Consider the following 24,539-nt stretch of genomic DNA (forward strand, 5'->3'; position numbering starts at 1 on the left):
AACTTCCACGAAGAAGGCGAAAAGGAATTTGTCTTGTACAGGTGGCATAGGGCCGATTTATGGGAACATTTGAGTGATGGTTATGCCAATAGAGTCACACTTTTCACAGTGATGACTAATCTAGAAAACCAGGTTTTTCAGAGTCCTAAATCCTACTTAGATTGTCACCTTTATTTATGTTTTGACGAGTATTTTAAACATCACTTCAGAAAATAATTTTTCACTGAATATTTTATATTCAAAATGTGTTGATTGGATATTTGGAGTGTCTTTTTTTTTTTTTTTTTTTTTAAAGTCCACGCACAGGTTATTTGAAGGAGACAAAGAGAGCTTTATTTAAATTTACTGTGTTAGCCATGGAAAGCTTTGCAGAGCTAAATGATAATAATTGATTTATTTTCATCTTATTCCTTGAGACTTTTCACAGCTTATTTTTTCCAAACCAAGTTGTGATACCTATTTGTATGCACAAATCAAACAAAAATCCATACCAACTTCCCACTGAGGTTTTTCAGATGCTATAAGATTTTCTTTCTTACCTCACCATATAAATATGCTCAAAACATATCTCTGTTTTCATGAAATATTGTCATCATCCCTTACAAATTACGGTGCTACATTAGCCATAAAACTATTCATGGGGTATTGGTTGTGATTCTAACTTCTTTTCAAAGAACCATATACTATAAATATAGTATGGTGCTCTTGAGAAATCACGACTTTGGTGTTTCACATTTAATGGTATTATTACGTTTTTCCCCTGGTAATTCCACCCACCTAAATGGAATGTATTTTGCCACTCTGTGTATACCTAGTATGTAACTTGTTCAGTATCCTTCAGATACATGCACTTAACTGGGGGATTCTAAGCTACTTCCCCAATAAAAACCAATATCTTCTTTCCCTCTCCTTTATGAGTTATAAACACTTTCCCTCCCCTTCTTCTTTTATTTAGTTTATATGCCAGAGATCTTTCTGCTCTAGGGATGAAAATGGAAGGCCAGGGAAGAAAGTTGATGAAATAGAGATGATTCAAAGATCTGAAATATTTTATCCTCACTCGATAAAAAGTAAATTATTTTTTTCTCTTTTCCAATAACCATCATTTCCCTTGATCTTGGAATCACTCAAAACCTAGCCACTGAGTCCTGTACAAACTAATGTGCTGTCTCAAGATGAGAAGAAACATGAAATATTGGTAGCTGTACAGATTGTACTAGTCTGATTATATTTACAGTTATGAGATACCGCAAATTTAAGAATGCCAATTTTTTCTCATCACTGAGTATTTATTATATATAACAAATACATGGGAAAGAAAAAACTATATTGTGTGATATAAATAGTTTATTTACATTACAGAAAAAACATCAAGACAATGTATACTATTTCAAATATATCCATACATAATCAAATATAGCTGTAGTACATGTTTTCATTGGTGTAGATTACCACAAATGCAAGGCAACATGTGTAGATCTCTTGTCTTATTCTTTTGTCTATAATACTGTATTGTGTAGTCCAAGCTCTCGGTAGTCCAGCCACTGTGAAACATGCTCCCTTTAGATTAACCTCGTGGACGCTCTTGTTGTGTTGTCTGAACTGTAGTGCCCTGTATTTTGCTTCTGTCTGTGAATTCTGTTGCTTCTGGGGCATTTCCTAGAAGGTTGGAAAGTTTACAAATCTTAGTCCAATGCTATTACCTAAAGTTTGGTCCTACAATCACAGAGCAAAGATGTGGATTAAGCAAATTATTAAAATATTACAGATGAAAGAATTTATCATTAGTAGAAACTTGGATTATTTTGGAAAAGTTATTATTTTGCTTCTCTGTGCAGTTGTCTTTAAGTTTTTGTTGGGAATTGAACACAGGCAGAAGCTGAAGAGGAAGACATTTACTTTGTCCTTAACTGCTTACTCATTAAGGCACAAAGAATGACTCAGCACAATGCAATCAAGCAAGTCGTGAGCCCATTTTATCTCACTTTAAAGGTCTTCAACAATTTTATATTTTAAATGTCTTAAGAATGAATGTTATATTGACTTTTCAATGTCATGAGTTTAAATCCTATCAAACCAGCAGAGAATGAGCCAACTGTTAATATCTGATATGTAATGGAAAGGAACATTGTTTTGGACCAGCGTAATATCATTTTTGTACCTTAATAGTATAGATTAAGGACATAAATTGGTACCAATTATTTAGCATCTATAAAAATCTAATATTCAGTCAAATTATCTGAAAATCTCTGGTCTAGTATTTTTTTTCTTGTAACAAAAAATGCTTTGACTATGCAAATGAGAATAATGGAAAGTTCATATAAAATTCTATTGTAATAATCTGTGAAGTATCAGAATATATGAAAATATATAAATATACATACACATATATATCATGTGTGTATATGGGTTTATGTATATGTGTGTGTGTGTATGTAGGTGTATATAAATATATATATGTATAGTTTTAGACGGAGGATAGATCTGTTAAAGTGAACAGGGAGCTGAAATCACATTCCCAGCAAATGGGAGCTAGAAATAAAAGGATCAAAAATCCAACTTCTCAACAGGGCAACTCGTTTCATTTTGAAATATGTCTCCAAATGTCCATATTTTTTGTGACACATGTGGTGTTTAGGAGGAGGGCAGGTGTTTGGCTAAAATAGTAAAGCAAAACAGAAAATAAGAAAGTAGAAAGAAGGAGAAGAGATAGAAGAGAGATGCAGAAGACAGGAGAGACCAGATGAGGAAGACGAAAAATCAAAGGAAATGGGAGGACTTCTGCTTGCTGCAATTTTGTAAATCTTTTAGCAAGACCTATTTTGAAATAGGTCTTGACAGACAAATATGGCCAGGTCATCAGGAAAGTAGGGTTTCTGGGGTTTGGGGACAGATAGCCTAGTTGGAAAGTCTGGTTTCAGAGCAGAATGTTTTCAAGTGAGTGAAATGAATCCACACTGGGAACTGGTGTGCTTTATTGACTAGTATGAATCCTGGAAAGGCTCTAGAAGGTTTGATGGTCTTAAGGCAGATTTGTAAAAGGCATTACAAAATACTAATTTAGTTTATGTGCTATGTCTTCCCCTCAAAAGCCAATAAATTGAGGACAGGTTTTAGTTTATTATAACACGGAAAATGAATAAGTCCATATGCCTTGGAAAAATACTCCAATTTGGAACTCAGTTTAGATAATCTTGAGCATCAGAATACACAAAATCCTTACCAGACACGGTGCAGTATGAGCACGGTGAAGTGCCCAGGCTCTGGCACTAGGCCACCTGGACCCCATTTCTGCCCTTGTTGCTCAGCTGTGTAAAGTCAGCAATTTGCCAACTTCTACCTCAGGGTCTCTATCTTGAAAGCGGAGATAATTGTTCTTTCTCTGTAATGTTATTAAATGTGCATATATATGTGTGTATATGTGTATACACATATATGATACACACACATAATATACGCTTACACAATTTCTCGTGAAGAAAGGACCCTGTATATTTCTGTTGTTATTATTATGTATGGGAATGCAACTGTGATTCATAACAGAATTGAAAACATCTGCTAAAGTATTTACAGTTTTGCATTTGTGTCAGTAGTCGAAGTAGCAATCACATTGTTGAGATTATATCCATTAAATATAGGTTTTGTTTTTCATGTACTGATATTGGCTAGATATTAGAGTAATATGGCACAGTTTCCTATGTTTCAGATTCTTTTCTTTTTCTTTTTATATGCATATTTTTGGATTCTTGTTATCTTTATGTTCCCCAGAATCTATTTTAATATAATCACTTGGCATCTAAACGTGAGAGTCGAGTTGATGAACTCAACTCGGCTTAGAGCAGCCCAAAGCTTTAGTCGATGATCCTCCCTTAAGCCTTTAGTCCAGGCGAGGATTTATGAACCACATTTTGTCTTTTTCAAGAGCAAATGCAACACTTGTCCTAAAAGAAGATAGTGCAATACCATACTGAAATGTATTATGGCCCTATTTTCTAAAGATATGATACTTTCTTTTATTTTTGTATCTGTTCAAAACAATTTTTAGAGAAATATTTTGATTTACTGGAGAGCTGCACAAATGAAGAAAGTCTAAAAGCCTGGTGAATTTGGTGAAAATCTTAGAAACTTCCTTGGAACTTTTTATAGAAGAGTGAAATCAAGTCAGTAAGGACTATCTTCAATGACTTTTCTGGTTACACACAACATAAATGATACGCATTTGGCTTAAAGTCCAATTCTTGGTTATCATTGGTTTGTATGCTAATGAAATTAAGCAATACTGGCCTCATTCCTTTACTCCAGGCCCAATGTCAGACATTGCTAATTAATCATGGTTTTCTTTTCTGTTGAAACTGATGGAAACCACTGTGTCTTTCAACCTGATTCTCCAGGAAAAATTGCCTTTTGATTCGGCTGGGAATTTGATATAAGAGTTTTTTGTGATATTTGCTGCATGTTTTTATGTATCTATGGTTTTCATTTACCATAAAAGTACAACTACATGTATTTGTGCATTTTGTGACTGAAAACTATTTTGTCATCCTAAGATAAAAATGTGTTTGTTATTATACCAAGATATGTTAAAACTGATTCAGGTACATAAGGATACTGATTCAGGTAGATAAGGATACTAATTCAAGTAGGTAAAAATAAATAATCTTTATCATCAGGCAAAATTAAGGAAAGTAATTTGTACCACCCCAATATGCTATTGTACCACTCCACTGGCTATTCAAATACTCTTATGCTAAGGACATAGGACTCAGAGAGAATGGATGGCCACAGAGTCCATGAAGGAACTCAACTCAGAGGGATCTGATTAAATAAAGGAGGAACAATATATCCCTTTATTTGAGTAGCCACCAAGTGCTGTTACTGACCTTGTGATGCAGAGGACCACCACACAGATGACAGCAATCTGAATCGTTCCAATCACAGCTGCGATTAAGACATACTGAAATCGTACAGGACCGGGAACAACGTATAGAACACTGTAGTCCTTTTTTTCACAGTGTTGTCCAGTATAACCAGCATCACACCTGGAAGAAATTATAGTGCCCAGTTACCTGTAGCTGCTGCCTTCATTTTTATAGTTGATTGATAGGCATTTATTTTCATCACAAAATTAGGGCTTTTTGTGTCCCTTTCTAAATAAATATTACTTTGTGGTTATGGCTCACAACTACTTATTTTCAATAAGATGTCTTTGTGTTTCTCAGTTATAAGATATGTGGTTTCTTTTTACATTTATGATAGTAATTTCAAAGGTAGGAGGATCACTCGATAATTTGTTTTTGGTGACAATATAGAGAGATAATACATGTCCAAGAATGACTGTTATTTCTATATTTTCTGAAAGGTGAGCTTTACATGTTATTTAATTTGCTCTTTAATCAACCTAAGTCAACATGTTTACTTGAAAAAGTATTTTGTTTCTGATGACATGGGTATAAAAATTAGTCTGTTTGTTTTGGATGAAACATTCTCTATGCTATTGTCAGAATAAATGTTGAGAAATACTAGGATCAGAGTTACAGGATGAGTCATTAGTTTTCTGGTCAAAAAATCATCTGCTGATGATAGAGTCAAATTTTGTTAGAAAAAAGTAAGTATGGTGTAGGCAATATAGTTCTGCAAAACAAGGCGAGGTAGTGTTCATCTGAGAATGAATGTTGCCTCTCCCACTCAACCCTCATGGAAAGCTCAGGTAGACAATCTACATATGAAAATTAGCATGTGTCTATTAAATGAGAAAATAGCTCATAAGAAAACAATATTTAAAGGGGATCAACATGTCATTGATTTTGTGGAACTATTCTATTACTTCACTTTGAATTTCTTATAACTACATCCTGAGAATTTTTTTCTATCAGGAAGGGTTTAATAATAATGACACTGCTGGGGAGTGAGCGGGTAGTAGGAGTAACTTCTCAGTTTTGTTCATTCTGCCTGACTTCAGTTGAAGGCCTGTGCTAGTATATTTTGTGGAGGGAAAACATGAAAGGAAGACAGCTCTAGGTAGAGGGGTGGAGAAAGGGAGGAAGAGTGGGAGGGGGAGAGACAGAGAGAGAAACTTTCTGTTGTAAATGAAAATACAACCTATTTCATCATATGTCACTTGTACTTAGTGTAAATAAAAATAAACATAAATCATGTTTTCATTTTGGCTTTGCCATCTCTGAAATAATTATATTTTAGACATGAATACACAGAAGTATTTAAATAAATATATATTTGTACATATATAAGAGATGGGGTCTTGCTTGGTTGCCTAGGCTGGAGTGTAGTGGTGTGACCATAGTTCACTGCAGGCTTGAACTTCTGGGCTCAAGGGATCATCCCATCTCAGCTCTCAAGTAGCTCCTGGGGCTACAGGTGCATGCAACCCTGCATGGCTAATTTTTAATTTTTTTATTAAAAAAAATTTTTTTTTAGAGATAGGATCTCCCTTTGTTGCCCAGGCTAGTCTTGAACTCCTGGCTTCAAGTGATCTTCTCGCCTCGGCTTCCCAAAGTGTGGGATTACCGGTGTGAGCTATCATGCCTGGCCAGTATTTATAGTCATAAACTAAATCCAGATAGACAATTTCTTTGTGTCTCTACTGAGTTTGAAACTGTGGAGGTATAGCTAATGATTTCACTTTGCAAGGCTCCATGGGAGAGCAGATCTATAGAAAATAGTGAGTGCCTGGCAAAACAAGGATTGATGATATTTATGAGAAGACCTGAAGGACTTAGGAAGAGATGAACTCTGAGAAGCAACTATGCTATCTAAAATACATGAGGCTTCATCCATTCATTTGTCTGATAAATACTTACTGAGCACTTGATATATGCCAAGTACTATTCTGTGTTCAGGAGAAAGAGAGGTAATACAGAGGAACTGGTACCTTTAAGGAGCTTATAATGCACAAAGTACAATTTCAAATTCTACTAGAAGAGTTTAGTAATGTGTTATATAGTGTGTAAGGTGCACACATATATATTTTTTAGTGTGTATGTGTGTGTGTGTATACATGCACAGGAGAAGCAGAGAAAAGTTTTGTTGCTGATCACCCATTCAAGAAGAATGTCGACCAATTTTCTATAAACATCACAATTTAGTTTCTACATATTAACTTTATACATTAACTATGCTTACGAGTAAAAATGTTACCTGCAAGACGGCTCCTGCATATTGATAGAATGCTCACACTTCCCATGCATGCAGAAGCCATTGTAATGTTCCGGACAAGGTATGTGGTGTTCTCTGGCACTTTCTTCTAATTTGTTAGCATTCTCTGTGAATACAGATAAAAGCAAGCAGCCCCTGTAAATACTTTTTTAGCCTGGTAAGATCAACCAGTACATTAAGAAGCAAAGCTATGGTAGGCAAAGATTTTAAAACGGCAAGAACTAAAGGGCTATGCTTCAGAAATAAGAGGAAGAAAGAACTGAAAGACAGACATCTTTACAATTGTGTTTAGAGATGAAATTTGCAAAATTACCCAGTGCTTTTTATGCTTTTATGCAATTTCCTACGTCTTTAACAGCTAGTGGTGTTTCTAGGACTTGTCAGACAGCTTTAATTTTCCTCGCATAGGGACTGTACTTGATCATGAAATACTCCAAGAAGAAATATCCTATTTTTTAAATTTCAAAGCCCAGCATAATGTCCTTAAGAGTAAATTGCTGTAATACCTCGATACTTTCACAACACGAGAGCTTAAAAGTTAAAATATGGCCGTGTTCAATTGTTAAACACACGTTTTTCAAACCGAATGCAAATTTCAACAAATGTATTCTTTGAGGCTTTTAAAATCTACTGCAAACATGATTTTCACTAGCATCCATACACTTTTTTTTGTTGCCAAAATAAACCTATTGAACAAGAAAACGTCATTTCAAAATAACTTATGTAGATATTCACATAGTAGACACTGAATACTATAAATATATTTAAATGCATATTTGGCCTATATTAACAATGCTATGTGAAACCTAAACTCATGATAAAGAATAAACACTAAAATGAACACTTTTGCGTGCCATTACAACATGTTCTACTTGTTTTGCCATGTTTTTGTAGGTATTTGATTTTTTTTGACCTTTGTTAGTCCAAATACATTTGCTTCATATTTGTAATGTCATCTTTAAGTGTCTTTTGAGTCTTAATATGTTCATTTCATGATAAAACTTTTGCCTTGAGCTTTCACTAAATCTGAAATATGACATTCTTGAAAATTTCTGCCCAAACACATGAGAAATATAGCTTTTATGAACTCAATCTGAAGACACTCTTCAATCTGAAGGTACTCTTCAACACCCTAGTAATTAGTCAGCAGGAATGGAAAATGGCAAGTGAATTCCTATTTTTATGAAATGGGTTATTTCCATATAAGGGTTTTTATTATTGGCAGTCATGGATGATAAGCATATTCATCGGGAGAAAAAACATGCCTCTGGTATTAATGAATCAGACAAATATATTATTTATGATTAAGCAGAGCTGCAAAATATCTATACATCTTTAAGATCCAGATGCCATCTGCAAAACATTAAAGTCTGAAAAAAGTTGTAAAATATGTATAGTCTTTTCTTGTGTAGAGATATTTATATGCATCATTATGATGGGCAATATTTTATGTTACACACCCAAATTTGTAAGGGATTTACCATCAGTATACTAGAGAGCCTGTAGATGACATTTAAATCATTAGTTTGTTTCTTATCTGTGTCTCTTTAGCTAGGATGGTTGGTGATTTTTTTTTTGTTTGAATTACAGTATTTCCACATTGATAACTGCTATTAAACTGAACAAACTACTTCCATGGAGAAAACTAAGAATGTATAGAACTTTTTTGGTTTCTTCCTTCTTCTTTGAAGTTACTTTGGAATTTTGTGGTATGATGTTTTTGGTAGCAAGTGCAGCTGCAGTAAGCAAATACACCAAAATTAAAGTGGTGGTGTTGGGTGAAATTTCCCACATGGGAACATGTGACTAAAATGGAAGCAGGGCAATTTGTGAACACATGGAGGAGGCTGTGTTCATTCTGTGCCAGGGCCGGGGGCTACACACCATAGCGCTCAAACCATGCACCTGCGGTTTAAAGGAGACGTTAGCAGTGGGGTTTGCCAGTCACACTGCCGGTGTAATGAACCAGCTCTGATTTTCACTTTTATTTCTGGACCTTCTTCCCATAACAAACTATTTGACACTTCTATTTAGGGTTCATTAGTGACCCCTCAGTGCTTCTGAACACCTGCATGCAGGGAAATTTTCTGTGAGTTCCCTAAATTTCAGTTATACACTGTCTTTTCAGCTATAGTATTTTTCAAACACATCTTATTAGGACTATTTTTCTTTCTGTCAGTTACAAAAGAATATCAAGAATTTTTAAAAGTGAAAATCCAGTTTTTAGTCTATTTTATTTTTAACACTGTACCTCATCCCATACTGACAGTTTGTTTCTGGATTCGTGCCATATTCACAATTATGAACTGAAGTATAAGGGAAAAATAAGACCTTGTTTGAATGAGGCTGTTGCCTTAGTGTGGTAAGACATGGATATTTTCACAAAGTTCATTATCCAGCCAGGGTGATCACATGGGCAGGGAATAGTTTCCATCGTAAAATCTGGTAATCAGTTTACACTATTCCTTATGAGCTTGGAATGCTCTGTTATGCTGCTCATAGGATACTGTCAAATAAGAAAGCAGAGAGACTGAAAATAAATGAGTAGAAGAAATGATCTCTGGGCAAGAAAATGAGGAATCATCAATATATGTCAACAAATTTATAGTCAATCCAAACAAGTAAATCAGTTGATTGAAAACCTGAATATATAACCACTGCTAGTAATGGAATAGACATATTTTAGAAATGAGATTTTAGTATATTAAGAAGAGTAGAAACATAGAAATCTAATATCCAAACAAACATGTATATGAACCATAGTGTTTGTGATCTTAATGCTTATGTATAGTAGGTATTAAGCAATAACAAAGCATTAAACATTTTAAATTATATAAAAATTATATATATATCGGGAAGTCTGCATGTTTCCTTCAGTAGCTTATGATGTAGACATTGATTTCTCTGTCCTCCATTTAAAAAAAGAGGTTTAATGTAAGGGTTGTGCTCTTTCTTCTAAAACAGATAAGAGGCTGTGGTAGAAACTCTTCATGTCTCTGTTTAAAATCCTCAACTAGTTTCCTGTTTACATGTTTATAAATGGTTTGTTCTAGAGAGTTCCTGACCTTTTGAAGAACAATTTCTGATATAATCTGAGTTGTTTGCAGCAGAGCTAATAGGGCTCATGCCCATTGCTAGTCAACACTTCGGTCAAGAGCTATTGAAGTGGGCTGTTCTATAGTACAGCTACACATATTGTTTCTACCCTGGTGCTTGCAAGGAAAGAAACAGGGAAAGCTAAAGAGACAGAGAATGGCAAATGGTGAGGCCTTACCTTACTGCAAGTCAAGTAAGGTTAAGTGGGTAGAAAGGGGGCAAAGCCAGATTTAGCAGTTCAGACTTAAATCAATACAGTCCAGTATGTACATGCGTGTGTGTGTATGTGTTTACCATTGCCCCTGTATTCCTTTCCCTAAAAAGCTGAAAATAAGATGTTGTTTAGATAATTAATTTATCAAAAGAACACATTATGGATCAAAGCAGAAATATTACAGTGTAAAATTTGACTAGATCCATATTTCTATAAAAAAGAATGTTTCCGTTTGGACAAAGATTAAAGGTTGGCCAAAGAAGTTCTGAAAGTTAAGTTGTATTTTCTATCCAAGTGCTTTCCAAGTTGGTGTGTTTTTGTTTTTTATTTTGATGGTCTTACTCTATTACCCAGGATAGAATGTAGTGGCGTGATTTTGGCTCACTGCAACTTCCACCTCCTGGGCTCAAGTGATTCTTGTGTCTCTGCCTTCCTATTAGGTGGGACTATAGGCATGTGCCATTACCCTGGCTAACTTTTTGTATTTTTTAGTAGAGATGGGGGTTTTCCATGTTGGCCAGGCTGATCTTGAAGTCCTGGCCTCAAGTAATCCACCTGTCTCAGCCTCCCAAAGTGCTGGGATTACAGCCGTGAGTCACTGCAACCACCCAAGTTGGTGTGTTTTAAAAAACCAACCTGAACTAGCAAACCCAGAGTCCCAGGTGCAGAGACAGATGCACCAGGTTATTAGTTTCTGATGCTATTAAATATTTAGTCAGTTAACCCATTTCTCTTGTTCTGATGCTCTACTGCCTAGTCATTCTTAAAATAATTTGACTTCTATGTAGCCTTCACATTGGAATGGCTTTGACAAAACAACATGAATATCTTACTCCTTTAACAGTTACATATTTCAATTGAGAGAAGTGACTAGTTCCGAATTTCTGTTTATTTTTTGAGGGGATTACATGTTAACTTTCTTCAGTCCACTCAATTCTGAAGTTTTATAAGGTCAAACTTCTGTTGTACAGACCAGAGAACTAGACCCTACCCATTGTTCGCTACAGTCTGCAAGGCCTTTGGGGGCTGGGCAAATGATATTTCTCTGGTAATGCCCTACTTTAATTAGGACTTTATTTCAAATGTAATCAAATTCCTAGGCCACTGATCCATCCAGAAGAGTCTGATTCTGTGTAAGCATTTCCGAGTAAATTGAAAAGATCCTAAACTAGAGGAAACATCAGGAATTTAGTGGATGTTTTCGGGGGGCAGATCTCCACTGCATATTTTTAAACAACTAGAGCTGTTCAATAGGAGAATGAGTTCTATTGTAAAGTAGTGGGCTTCTGGTGGTATTGAAAGGAGCTGTGTGGCCCTTTCTCAGGAATGTTGTAGACTGTTAATGTATATTGATTAGATTATTTCGGAACTCTAAGTTCATTGAATTCTGAAAGTAATATTTATTTCTATTGCTAAAATTTACTTATGATTAATCATGAATATTTGCTAACATTTATTATAAAATATTATTTTGATATGCTAGGAGAAAGATGTCGAGAAATAGAGATATTATTTATATATGTTAAACAAAATAAATTACTTTTGCCTTAATTATGGAACATGTTACCTTTTGAAAGGGTATAAAATATCTTGCATTTTGACTATGTCAGTAATTCAGACATTCTAGCAGAGAGAACCTTTACTATGTAATGTATTGCCTTTCTTTTGTTTAGTGGACCTCAATTCAATTTTTAAAATCATGCTTTAACATCCCATATGATCTTGACATGCACAAGCATGTGAGTATTACAGTTTGATTTATTATCTTTTCAACTATCTTTTGCTGTTGGCCCACAAAATGTGTCATACTTTTATAGAAAACAAAAATTTTCAATTTTAAATGTATTTATGTAATCTTGCTATTTTTTTATATGTAATGACAGTAGAGGGAAACCCCAGTATTGAAATATTCATATTCTTGCACACCGTTTGTAATTACTTAATTTTACCCTTCCCCTACTTACTGCCATTTCTCCAAAGCAAAATGAAACTACTTTTATTTAACTAGAAAAGGAAAAACTGTTTTGTTCTCCTTATATTAACATTGTGCCTGGGACGGAAAAAACTTATGAATATAGTAATAAAGTCATGATTGTCCCCATTGTTGGTTAGAGTTGGTTTCAAAGAAGATATACAATTCTTATGATTTCCTCTCCTTATCTTATCAGGTATAAACATACGAGGCAGTAAAACCTCATATCTAGCTTGAGTTGCCATCGAAGTTTTTTAAAGACTAGAAAAGCATTCCTATTGAATGGGTTCTGGATGTAATGAAGTCTGAGTTCCTGCAACTTAACAGATTCCACAATAGCCTCACCTGCTGTCATAGTTTCTTTAAGGCATAGATGAGTAGAAGAGTGTCTCCTTTCTAAAGCTTCTGGGACACAGACTCCAATAAAAATGCTAGCTAAAAGTGACAGCCTAGCGTGAGGGACACAGAGAATTTAAGGATACAATCAGTTCTCAAGTTTTGTAAAGAGCAGACAACCAGATATAACATTCTTGTTATGTAATCTCTGTTAAAGACTTAGAAAACAACTCTTCACAACAGAGACCATGTCCTTCAACATTCTTGCTACAAATTTAACATTTCTTCTGCAAGTTCAACATTATTCTATTTTTTCAGAAAAATAATTGAAACTACTTGGATCAGAAACTTTGCTAGTAAGGCAGTGGTATGGGTTGGGAAGAGGATGGATGCAAATAAACAGAAATTCCTCTTCATTCCACCAGTCATAGGTACTAATATAAAATGTGAAATGTGATTATCCTTATCATTGCTTGCATATGCTATAAATATTCTTATTGAATATAAAATTAAAAAAGTGTAAGAAAACTAATTTTCATGTTACTGCATTCTCAGGCAAGGCCTTGATGACATGATTCAGGAATTGCTAGAATTTAAATTGGAAAAAGTACCAGCATCTCAAATATACATAGTAATTTGGAGACTGGAGTAATTGAAATGCAACAATAGTGGATGATTATTTGCATGGGCTTTTATTAACTCAGTTTCTACTTGTAATATATTTACACAGATAAATACTGAAAAATCTGTAAAATCTTGCGAGAAAAAATTGTATGCAACATTTTCACTTATGACATCCAAATACAATTATAATCCAATAATTTGGCATAAAAAGGCTCATATAGATTTAGTTAGAAATCCTGGACCTCAAAACATTTTACTATTAAGAGCAAAATAAGTAGCTCCTTAGTTGTTTGCTGTTTTCTGACTCGGCAATGCCCTGCCTGGCTTTCGATGGCAGAGCCCTCAGAACAGTGAAGAGAGCAGGCCGCTGGGAGAAGTTGTGTTCTGTCTCTAATGGTCCTTTTCAAACCTCACCACTCAGTCAAGAGCCTATTAACTCTCAGCAAGTGGGTAACTCCTATCGGTTTACAGGACTTGGTTTGAAGACCTTTTAAAAATACAATATTTTATGGAACTTTAGATGTCTTTGATAACATTTCTGTAAATATCAGGCCTTGGGAAGAGGTAGGAATCTATGGTTCATTAGCGTCTTGGGAGTCCAGAGCTGGAGTTGCCTTAAGCTTATCTGGGGCAATTTGCTGCAGCTCTCCCCACTGAGTTTTCCCCTCAGCACCTCCTTACTTTCAAGCTGTTCTCAGGAGACAAAGTTTGCTATAAACTTTAGAGAAAGAAAATGATGTGGGAAACCATTTTATGCTAAGAATATATTTATTCTCTTCCTTTTTGTCTTGAACTAAATCTATGCATTTTCGACCAAAATTATTTGCTTGTGGTTAATTCAGGCATCCTTTCTTAGTGAGCTTCATTGGTGACAATGTTGAAAATGACACTAAGTAACAGAGGAGAGAAGCAACAGATCAGGTCCCATCTACTCTAGCCTTCTGGGCCATGTGAGCCAAGCGATTTTCTTCTTTGTAGGCTGTGTGTGCAAAAATGGATTAATAGTCAAGACAAACCTCCTCAGGTGATGCATTTGTTTTCTTCTATGACCCTGAAGTGACTAACTAGCAGAGAGTGAAGAGGATTGAGGCTGGAGCATTTACTGGAATATAGTGAAAGCAAAGGTTTGAATAACATAGATGGAACCCCCAAGCTGTCTTTCAGTAATTTATTATATGCATATTTCTTGAGTAGATATTATGTGTCTGGCACTATGCTATGTGTTGTGTATCCATACGCTAAAGCTACTGGTTGTCTTCCAGTGATTTTGCTTATTATCTTCTAAAGACAACCAAGAAAACTGATTCTTAAGACAAGACGATAGTAAATATGTTTTCAGTTACTTGAGAATCTTACAACAGGACCATCATTATGTTAATACTGACTTAACATGATCAAAATGTATTCCTTAATATAGGCTTTCAAGGTAGTTTTATAAAATTTCCATTTTTTTATAGATTAGGAAAATGAAGTTAAATTACTTGTCTTAGTAATTTACACAACTAGTAAACAGAAGTGCTGTCGAAGTCACGGCTCTTTCCAGTGTAATATGTATAGTATGATAGTTAGGAACTTATTAAAATACACAACAACATCTGGCCTTCATATCTTATTTATCATTTGTGTTTTATGACTCCTGATTCTTTATCCCACCTAGATTCTATTGCTACTCTAAAAAACAATTCTTTTCCTTTCCTTCCTTCCTTCCTTCCTTCCTTCCTTCCTTCCTTCCTTCCTTCCTTCCTTCCTTCCTTCCTTCCTTCCTTCCTTTTTCTTTCTTTCTTCTTTTCTTTCTTTCCCTCTTTCTTTCTTTTCTTTTTTTTTCTTTTGCCTTTTAACCCATGTACCTTGTCTAAGGCCAACCCATCATGAATCTCAACCCCTCCATCATCCTCAAGGGCTCTCCATCAACTATCTCCCTTTGTTCCTGTATCTTCAACTCTCCCTCAGTCTTTGCTCATTTCCATCAGCATTTCAACATACTCAAGTGTCTTCCTTCTTAAAATAAAAATTGAAAAGGCCCTCTCAATCCATGTCCCTTGGTAGACCTCTTGTTTCCTTTATTCCATTTACAGTGACACTTACAAGTGTTGTCTCTGCTCCCCTTTTTCACTTCTGCACTCACCTCTACTCATTCTTGCAGCTCTCTGGTCACCCCTTCAGAGAAACTACTATGACCAATGTTACCAACAACATTGTTGTTAAAACTAGTAGTCTATTCTCAGGCCTTAGCCGTCACAATCTCTCAGTAATATTCACTACAGCTGACCACGTCCTCCTTTTTGAAGCCCTCTCTTCCCTGGGTTTCTATGATATAAATGACAATTTTTCCACCTAGAACTAAAGTTTCCATACTTCAATCTTTAAATGAAAGGGGTAATAAAGTCTTCATTTCAGAATCACACACATCCCACTTCTTGTTCTTTTTGGTTGCTCCTTCATAGTCTATTGTGTAGGCTCCCATTTTCCAACTGATTCCTTAAATGTTGATACTTCCCTAAGGCTCTTCTCTTGTTTCACTTTAAACACTTTCCCTGAGAGCGCTCATCCTCACCCAAGGCCTCTATTTGTCATTTTACTGCCTCTGACTTCCAAATATTGATTAGTCAGCCCAGATCACCTTTTTATAGGTGATCAGGTGATCATACTTTTATAGAGCTTCGTATCTATATATCAACATTCCTAGGGTCTCCCAGGCACCTCAAACTCATCAGATCCTTCTCCCACTTCCTTCCCCTGCTTCTTATCCCAGGCATATTTATCTACTCATTGACCAAACTGGAAATCTGGGTTTCACTTTTAAATTCTAAATGAGTAAATCACCAAGTCCCGTGATTTTTGCCTCTTAAGGATCTCCCAAATTTGTCTATTTCTTTACATTTCTACTGCTACTCACTAAAATCAGACCATATGTCAGAAAATCACCGTGCCTCCAATTTTGCCCTCTCGAAATAAATTTTCCACACTAGGCCAGAGTGATCTTTCTAGAAAGAAAACGTGAGTACATTATGATTGCCCTTAAAATTTCCCAAAGAAATAATTCTCAAGTTATTCCTCATTATTCCTTTAATGAGCCAAATGCTAACAATACTAAGAAGGCAATTCAGAATCTAGTCCCAGCTTCTCCATTCTCATCTTTTGCAATTCTTCTGCATCTTCCCACATTCATCATATGAAATTTCTCTCTCCCCTCTGGGACTTTCCATATGCTATTCCCTTTGCTTGGAATGCTCACTTTCCTTCCTTTTCATTTACCTAAGTCCTGCTTATCACGCAGGTCTCAACATTGGCATTATTTCCTCTAAGAAACTTCTGCGATGTTCTCTTCTGTCTCCTCAGTCTGGGCTCACTGCCCCTCTGACCTAAAACCACTCTCCTATTCCGCCACCGTCCATACCAAATTTTCATTATTGTTTACTTGTCTGTGTGACACGTTAGTTCAGAAACTCCCTTTTAAAGGGTGGTAATATATTTGATTAAAAAAAAATCGCATAGTCTCTGTATGTAGCACAGAACATAGCACAATAAGATGATAAACACATAGTTTTTAAAATAAAGGAATGTTTCCCTAGGTTTCTCTACTGATATTTGGAAGCTTCCAGAAAAATATCCAAAAGTTAAAGCAGTAAAAAAGGAATCTTAACTTTGCTTCATGTGAACAGCTTTTTGTAGGTGAGGGTGGCATGTCAAGTGGTACTGTAAGAACTGCCTTATGAAAGAATATCTGCCAGAGGGGAGTAGCTGCAGATCCTGAAGAAATGCAGTCAGAGAAGGGGATGTGGTTTCTTTTTTCCACAGCTTCTGGTGAGGCTAATGGAGAAATGAACAGATCGAGTTTTTAAAATAATATCACTTCTGTTAGCCAGGGATATGTGTGATTCTGAAAGGAAGCATTTGTTACCCCTTTCATTTAAAGATTGAAGTACGGGAACTTTCGTTCTAGGTGGAAACATTGTCATTTGTATGCATGTCATACCTTAAAAATCACAGTGGAACTATGTATGGTAAATTCTGAATTAATAGATTCTAATTTGGCCATTCATACTGTGTGCCTAGCATTGTCCAGAAGTAAGAATATTGAAATTTTTCAGGGCAGAAGGAATTTTTTATTTAAAAAAGCAAAACAAAAACAAAAAACAGGCAAATGAATTTCAAAATAGAAACTAGTGTTTTAAATTAATAAAACATTTTCCTTACTTGTCAGCTTCTGAATAAAACCATGCATTTATTCTCAAACTTAAAAGTATTTTATGGTAATAGATGCTAAACACCAAAATTAGAAGTACAGATATACTTGATGATACTGTGATAAATAAAACCTAGTGATCAGTTTGGTTTTCTACAAGAGCACTCTAAAAAGAACTGGAGGGGTTTTTATAATTTATTAAACTAAGGAACAGAGGTATAGCTTTTACTCTTCAATAGGCTTTTTTTGAACGCAGTCTCAAAAGTGCTTGAGAAAAGACACTAGAAGTAATGTAAAATTATCTATGAAAACTGGTTTAAAACTGAACTTCTGAAAAAAAAAAAAAGGAAACTAAAAAGTTCCATAAAATTGGTAGTAAAAGTGCTTCTAATAGCTAGAAATGTTTTCTATTATTTAAATGGAATATTTAAGTTTAATGTTTAATTCTAAACACTAATGAACTACCCAGTTTAGAAATTGTAGATAGCCACAGTATAGGTACAGCACCTTAGTACTGTATTTGGACATCACAGGATCTTAGAAGGCACTGCTGATGCTCTGATACCCCTCACAGAAGTATGTATATAGATACGTAAATCTGTGAGTTTTGTATAAACACAATTCTACTATGATCTCTCACAAATAGTGAATTTTAAGGATAAAATATAATGAAAATTATAGTACACTAAAATTCCCATTTTAAGGGCAATGTTTCTTGTTCTAGTGCAGACTCACCTCCTTCCCTTGTGAAAAATAGATTTCTAGGCTTTGGTCTTGATCAGCTGAATCAGAATTGCCAGCTGAGGGGCCTGGATCTGTCTTTTAAAAAGTGCTCTAGGTGACACTGATGTACAAATAGTGTACAGCCTGGTGGTCCTGACCTCATGTCACCATTTTTTCTTAACTCTCACAGGCTTTGGCTACCTGATGCTAGGCTTTCCTGCATCCTGGATACCCCTTCCTTCCCCTGATAACTGTCCTACAGTGGTCCACCTTTCTGGTCCCAGGTCTGTCTTTGCTCCTCTCTGTAAAGTGCCAGTCCCCGCTGTGGTCTATGAGTGGGTGAGCCATGGTTTGGCCTCTGCTGCTCTTCCCGCATCCACTCTTATATATTACGGGAAGTCCTCGGGGGACCTTAGCTTGCCAAGCCTTCCTTACCCTTCATAGTCAGCCTGGAAAACTCACTTTGTTTTAGAATGTCTTTGTCTCTTTTGAGAACACACCACTCCACGAATGGGCTTTGTGCCTGTAACAAGTGCCAACATCTGTGAGAGATTTCTGGATTTTGTCAATTCTCAGATATTTGGAGACCAATTTTTTCAAATCTCCAGGCTTTTTTAATGACTCTGTTGGATAACTAACAGAATTGACAACAAGAACACCCTGTGTGAAAGCAAATGAAGCATCCTCTCAAATATAGGAACAGATAACACAGCTGAGAAAAGGTGCAGATTATACCGATGTTTATGATTGTTCAATTTACAGATGAGAGTAAAGGAGCATTGGGCCACTGGTGATCTCTGTATCAGCTCAGCTAGTCCATGGAAAAGATGAAGCCACAAGAAGGGTAACAGGGGCAGGAAAGAAGACAAATAGAAGAAAACAATTGGAGGCAAAATTACTATTTGTTTCACTGTGGCAACTGAGATAAATGATAATAAAACGAAGAGTGGGTATTGACAGCAGAAAAGAGGAGGCAGAAGGTGAGAAATATCTCTTTGGTTTCATGGGGCAGGACAAATGGCCACCTGTGCTTCTAAATTGCAGCCTTACGGACATAGGACATGCTCTTTAGACCAGAGTTTCCTGAGGGGAGCTCTGTTGATGCATGACTACTTCTGTAGCAGAATTCATGGGAAAAAGGGGTTCTGTAGTCAAATAAATTTGGGATAGAGTGGATTAAACCAAATTATATTGGTTTCTTTACTGCTGCTTTCCTCAGAGCCCTTAAAAGGCTAACTTACACTGTGAAATGGCAGGAGGGGATAAGCATTATGTAGTGCTCCTAGACTCATTTCTCAATGGAACCTCCCTGCTCTTTTGAGGAACATTTTGTGCGACTATTCCATCAGACTTCATTCTGGGAAACACTGCATTAGATTACGGCATCGCCAAATTTTTCACATCACCATACATACAGAAAAAAATACATGGAATTTTTGGTAACAAGAGGACATTATCAGCCTTGGGGCTCTAGCCACCCAAGCCACCCAGAAGGCTAAGGTGGATCGCTGCACTAACACACCTGTTACCTATTCAGGACACACAAGAAAGTTGTGCACTAGATTATACCCTCTCTTAGGGCAGAGACTGTGTATTGTTTCCAGGTTTATATATATATGTTTGTGTGTGTATATATGTTTGTGTGTGTGTGCGTGTGTGTATATGTGTGTGTGTATATGTGTGTGTGTGTGTATATATATATAGCCAACGGTTAGGACAGAGACTGACACAAAGTGAGTGTTCCATATGTAGAATGAATGAATAAATGAATATTATAGGCATAGGAGATATGTTTAGCAGCCACTTCTACCTCAGTGTGGTGGCTTTGAAAAAATTAATGCCCCTGGTTGTTTGCATCAAAGAGCCAGCTCATTACCACTTCAGTGAAATGTCCATAAAGGTACAACCAATCCCTACCTTCAGTGACAAGGTAAGGTGCAATATGGCAGAGAAGGTTACTCAATATGAAGTATATATTCCAGTACAAAAAGACTAGGTGCATAGGTAAAAGCCATATTTCCTATATATTTCAGTCTCCTTCAGCAAAAGGTAAAAATATGGAGAGCAAAAATGTGTTGCTAATCATGAAAGACAAGAAGGATATCCGTGAATGGTGTGAAAGGTCAAGCATAAGCAAATGTTGATGGGTTTGTGTATGTCTCCTGAATGATGTCATGGCCCAGAAATGGCAAGGAGAAAATTTATTGTGTAGATTTGAATTAATTTATAAATCTGGACTACTGCCATTTGATGGTACCTGACCAAAGTAATGTAAGCGATTCTCATTGAAAGAGCTAGAAGGTATACCATCTCTTCTCATAGTCAAGGATAAGATAAAATTATTTTAAGAAACAAATGTAGCTGATTGCGCTATGAGTATTTCTGAAGGTGGGTTTGACATGTTAAATTAGCATTCTAAATAAAACTGGCAATAAAAAAGTCATGGAATCACTCTAAGAATTTTATAGGTTTTGCTAAAAATAACTTCAAAACCCAGTATAAGCCCTGAAGAATTTAATGACTTTTGGTATTTCTCAACAATCTATTGGTACATGTCAGTGAATCAAATATCTTTGTTTTTAAGCACAGTAAGACTGTCATTGAAAGTGATAATGCTGCCTAAAATAAAACTTTTAATGATGTGAAGATCCATGGTAGATTTCCGGGTTGTCCCTCTATTTAACCTGTCAAAGAGACACAATAATACCAATGAGCAAGTTTTTTTCATGCCCAGCATTACTTTTTTTTTTCTATCAGCAAAATATTATATCTAGTGATTGGTAAAATAATAACCAATAGTTCATTGGTCACTGTCCTGGGTAGATCGATGTTTACCCCAAATTCACATTCACCTGGAACCTCAGAATGTAATCTTATTTGGAAATAAGTAATTACTTAAAATGAGGTCTTACTGGATGAGGGTGGGCCCCAAATCCATGACTAGTGTCCTCAAGAGAAGGCCAAGTGAAGACGCACAAGCAGAAGGTCATATGAAAATGGCAGCAGACATTGGAGATGTGCCACTGAAACCAAAACATGCAGGAGCCACCAAAAGCTGGAAGAGTCTGGGAAAAAATTCTCCTTTTGAAACTTTAGAGAAAGTGTGGCCTTTCTAATATGTGAATTTTAGTCTTTTAGCCTCTAGAAATGTGAGATAATAAATTTCTGTAGTTTTAAGTCTCCTCGTTCATGGTAATTTTGTTATGGCAGCCCTAGAAAAACTAGGGTTTGTAAATGGTTGGTAACCATTTACCAATCAAACTCATATTGATAAAGTATATCTTTTAATAGTCCAAATGGAGTCAATGAAAGCCGGCCGAAAGATTGGTTTCGGCTAGGATGTGACCTGGAAAGTCTTGGTTTATTTATGTCTATTTTCCCAGCATAAATTGTTAATGGTGTACTGTTTTACTCTCAAAAGTTTCCTACAATGAATGATAAATTGTATGATCACCTTAGCTTAAGCTTAAGTCGAAGTACCCCTGATTCATTGCATTTGCATCCTCAAAATTATGTTTTTAAGAGCTGATGTGTAGCTAAGACTAATTTTTTTTTTCTTCCCAGTTTTGAACAACTGACTTGCTTCTGGCACTTCCTTAATTTCTAGTCAGTGATAACTGGAGTGCAAACAACTACTTTAGAAACAGTTAAGGATCCAATGTGAGTCTAAACAGTTTACTTCCACATGGACATCATTTAGGGCTGGAGATTAGTTATTAACTAAATGGTACCTTGTGATCTTATAGTGTTTATTTACCTTTTAACAGGTTTAACACCCTCCAGGTATATAATTACACTCCTTTCTAAGTACATGGTTAACCACTCAAGAAATCAATAGGGGTTATAAGACATGTACAAATTTGAATTTGGAGAGAATCAAACATCTATCTTGTTCATAGAAGTAAAATGGCTAACATTTAGAATTGGGCTTATAGGGAACCATTAATTTTGAAATAGAAAAATCACAAAATAGGTATGTTCAGAGTTGGGAGTGAAATATGACACTGATAAATCAACAGAGCCCCTCACTTTTGCTTTGATTGATGTTGCCAATAGCAACCCACAACTTTTGGTTCTTGATGTGTGACTATGTAGCCCTCTGGATTCAGAGAAGGTAAGAAACATGTTTTCTCTCATGAGGTTTCTAAATTTACCAGAGCTTGATCCTATCCACACCTAATTAATTCATCAATAATATTGATTCACTTAAAATATTGACTGGTTTCCTTCTATGTGTTAAATACTACAAGTATAGTATTTATAGTGGTGAGTTAAATAGACAGTTTCTCTCCGGAAGAGCATGCATATTAGAGAGTGAGATAGACAATAGACAAAAACAAAAACCAACATCTAAATTAGAAATGTCACAGGAAAAAACAGGGTGCTCAGATACAGAATAGTAGCGTGGGATACTAGAGAGGTGATAAAAGTCATGTTGAGGAAAGGAAGGATGAGAAAAAGCTGGTCAGAGATAGCCCAGGAAGAGCTTCTGACTGACTGAACACAGAGAGAAAGACAAATGCAGGAAAGAAGTGTTCCAGGAAACAGCCTTGTGGCTAGAACAGACAGTGTGCCAGCTATGGTGGAGAGAGGGATAAAATGAAGTTGGAGAGGTCAGTGAGATCCTTACTATATACCAAGCTAAGAAATATTGTGTTAGATTTTTGTTTTCTTTTTTTAGACTGAGCCTCACTCTGTCACCCAGGCTGGAGTGCAGTGGTGCGATCTTGGCCACTGCAACCTCCGCCTCCTGGGTTCAAGTGATTTTCCTGCCTCAGCCTCCTGAGTGGCTGGGATTACAAGCACCCACCATCATGCCCAGCTTTTTTTAAATTTTATTTTTTATTTTTGTAGAAATGGGGTTTCACTGTGTTGTCCAAGCTGGTCTTGAACTCCTGACCTCAGGTGATCGGACCACCTCAGCCTCCCAAAGTGTTGGGATTGCAGACGTGAACCACTGTGCCTGGCCTAGTTTAAAGATCAATGGGAAAGCATTTGGGTAGTTTCGAGCACATCTGACTGTCAGGCCTCTGAGCCCAAGCCAAGCCATCGCATCCCCTGTGACTTGCACGGATATGCCCAGATGGCCTGAAGTAACTGAAGAATCACAAAAGAAGTGCAAATGCCCTGCCCTGCCTTAACTAATGACATTCCACCACAAAAGAAGTGAAAATGGCCGGTCCTTGCCTTAAGCGATGATATTATCTTGTGAAATTCCTTTTCCTAGCTCATCTTGGCTCAAAATCTCCCCCACTGAGCACCTTGTGACCCCCACTCCTGCCAGCAGAGAACAACCCCCCTTTGACTGTAATTTTCCTTTACCTACCCAAATCCTATAAAACGGCCCCACACTTATCTCCCTTTGCTGACTCTCTTTTCGGTCTCAGCCTGCCTGCACCCAGGTGAAATAAACAGCCATGTTGCTCACACAAAGCCTGTTTGGTGGTCTCTTCACACGGACACGCATGACACTGACTGTTACTGAAAATGGATCATTAAGGGGACACAGAGGAAGCAGGGAGAGCAAACAGATCAGTACAGTGGTGTGGGAGAAAGACAATATCCCAGTCTTCAACTTGGGTAGTAGCAGTGGAAGAAGGGAAAAAAATTACTTTTATTTTGCATGTACCTTACAGGTGGATTGACTATGACCTGTTTATGTATTGCAAAATGGTAGGAACAATTCCAAGATGATGCAGTTTTTGGCTAAAACATCTTGGTAGTGCTATTTTGTACAATGGAAAAAATGAGAAGAAACATTTAAACTCCAATGTATAAACATGACAGATATCCCTTATGATTTTTGAGATTACATTGGAAATCCTATGTTTGTATTTGGGTATGTCTACAGTAGAATTGATTTTAACTGGAAAAAATCCATGGTGTAGTCAAAAATTATTAAGGGCTGAACTATCTACTAAATAATAGATAATGTATGATTATGAAATGAAAACTTACAGCTATGTGATATCTAAAGTAGGGGGAAGGGCATTTGTAATTTTCTGCAAGGAATTTGAGGATGTAAATTTAAAGGCAAGATAAGTATATCATGAAGTGAAAGGAAAAAATTAGACTATGCAGCAACATCCATGAGAAATGGTTTTAAGCAAAACTTTGCTTTCTTTTTGAAAAATTTATCACAAGAAAATAAGAGTTCTTTTAAGATAAAAAGTTTGTAGATTTGGCCTCTTCAATGTCCATTATATTACATAGGT

At 36.1% G+C, this 24,539-nt stretch overlaps 1 protein-coding gene across 1 annotated transcript in view; it reads right to left on the reverse strand.

The window, feature by feature from the left end:
• Window positions 1–309: 309 nt before the first annotated feature.
• Window positions 310–24,539, reverse strand: part of LOC105468192 (transmembrane protein with EGF like and two follistatin like domains 2) — a 249,456-nt gene continuing 225,226 nt past the window's right edge. The window contains exons 8-10 of the mRNA XM_011718234.3: window positions 7,156–7,279; window positions 4,881–5,039; window positions 310–1,659 (exon numbers count right to left, since the gene is read on the reverse strand). Of these exons, the coding sequence (XP_011716536.1) occupies window positions 1,563–1,659; window positions 4,881–5,039; window positions 7,156–7,279 (380 nt within the window). The 3' untranslated portion in view covers window positions 310–1,562. The remainder of the gene's footprint in view (window positions 1,660–4,880; window positions 5,040–7,155; window positions 7,280–24,539) is intronic.

Source organism: Macaca nemestrina, chromosome 11, assembly GCF_043159975.1.
Source record: "Macaca nemestrina isolate mMacNem1 chromosome 11, mMacNem.hap1, whole genome shotgun sequence".
NCBI classification, from domain to species: domain Eukaryota; kingdom Metazoa; phylum Chordata; class Mammalia; order Primates; family Cercopithecidae; genus Macaca; species Macaca nemestrina.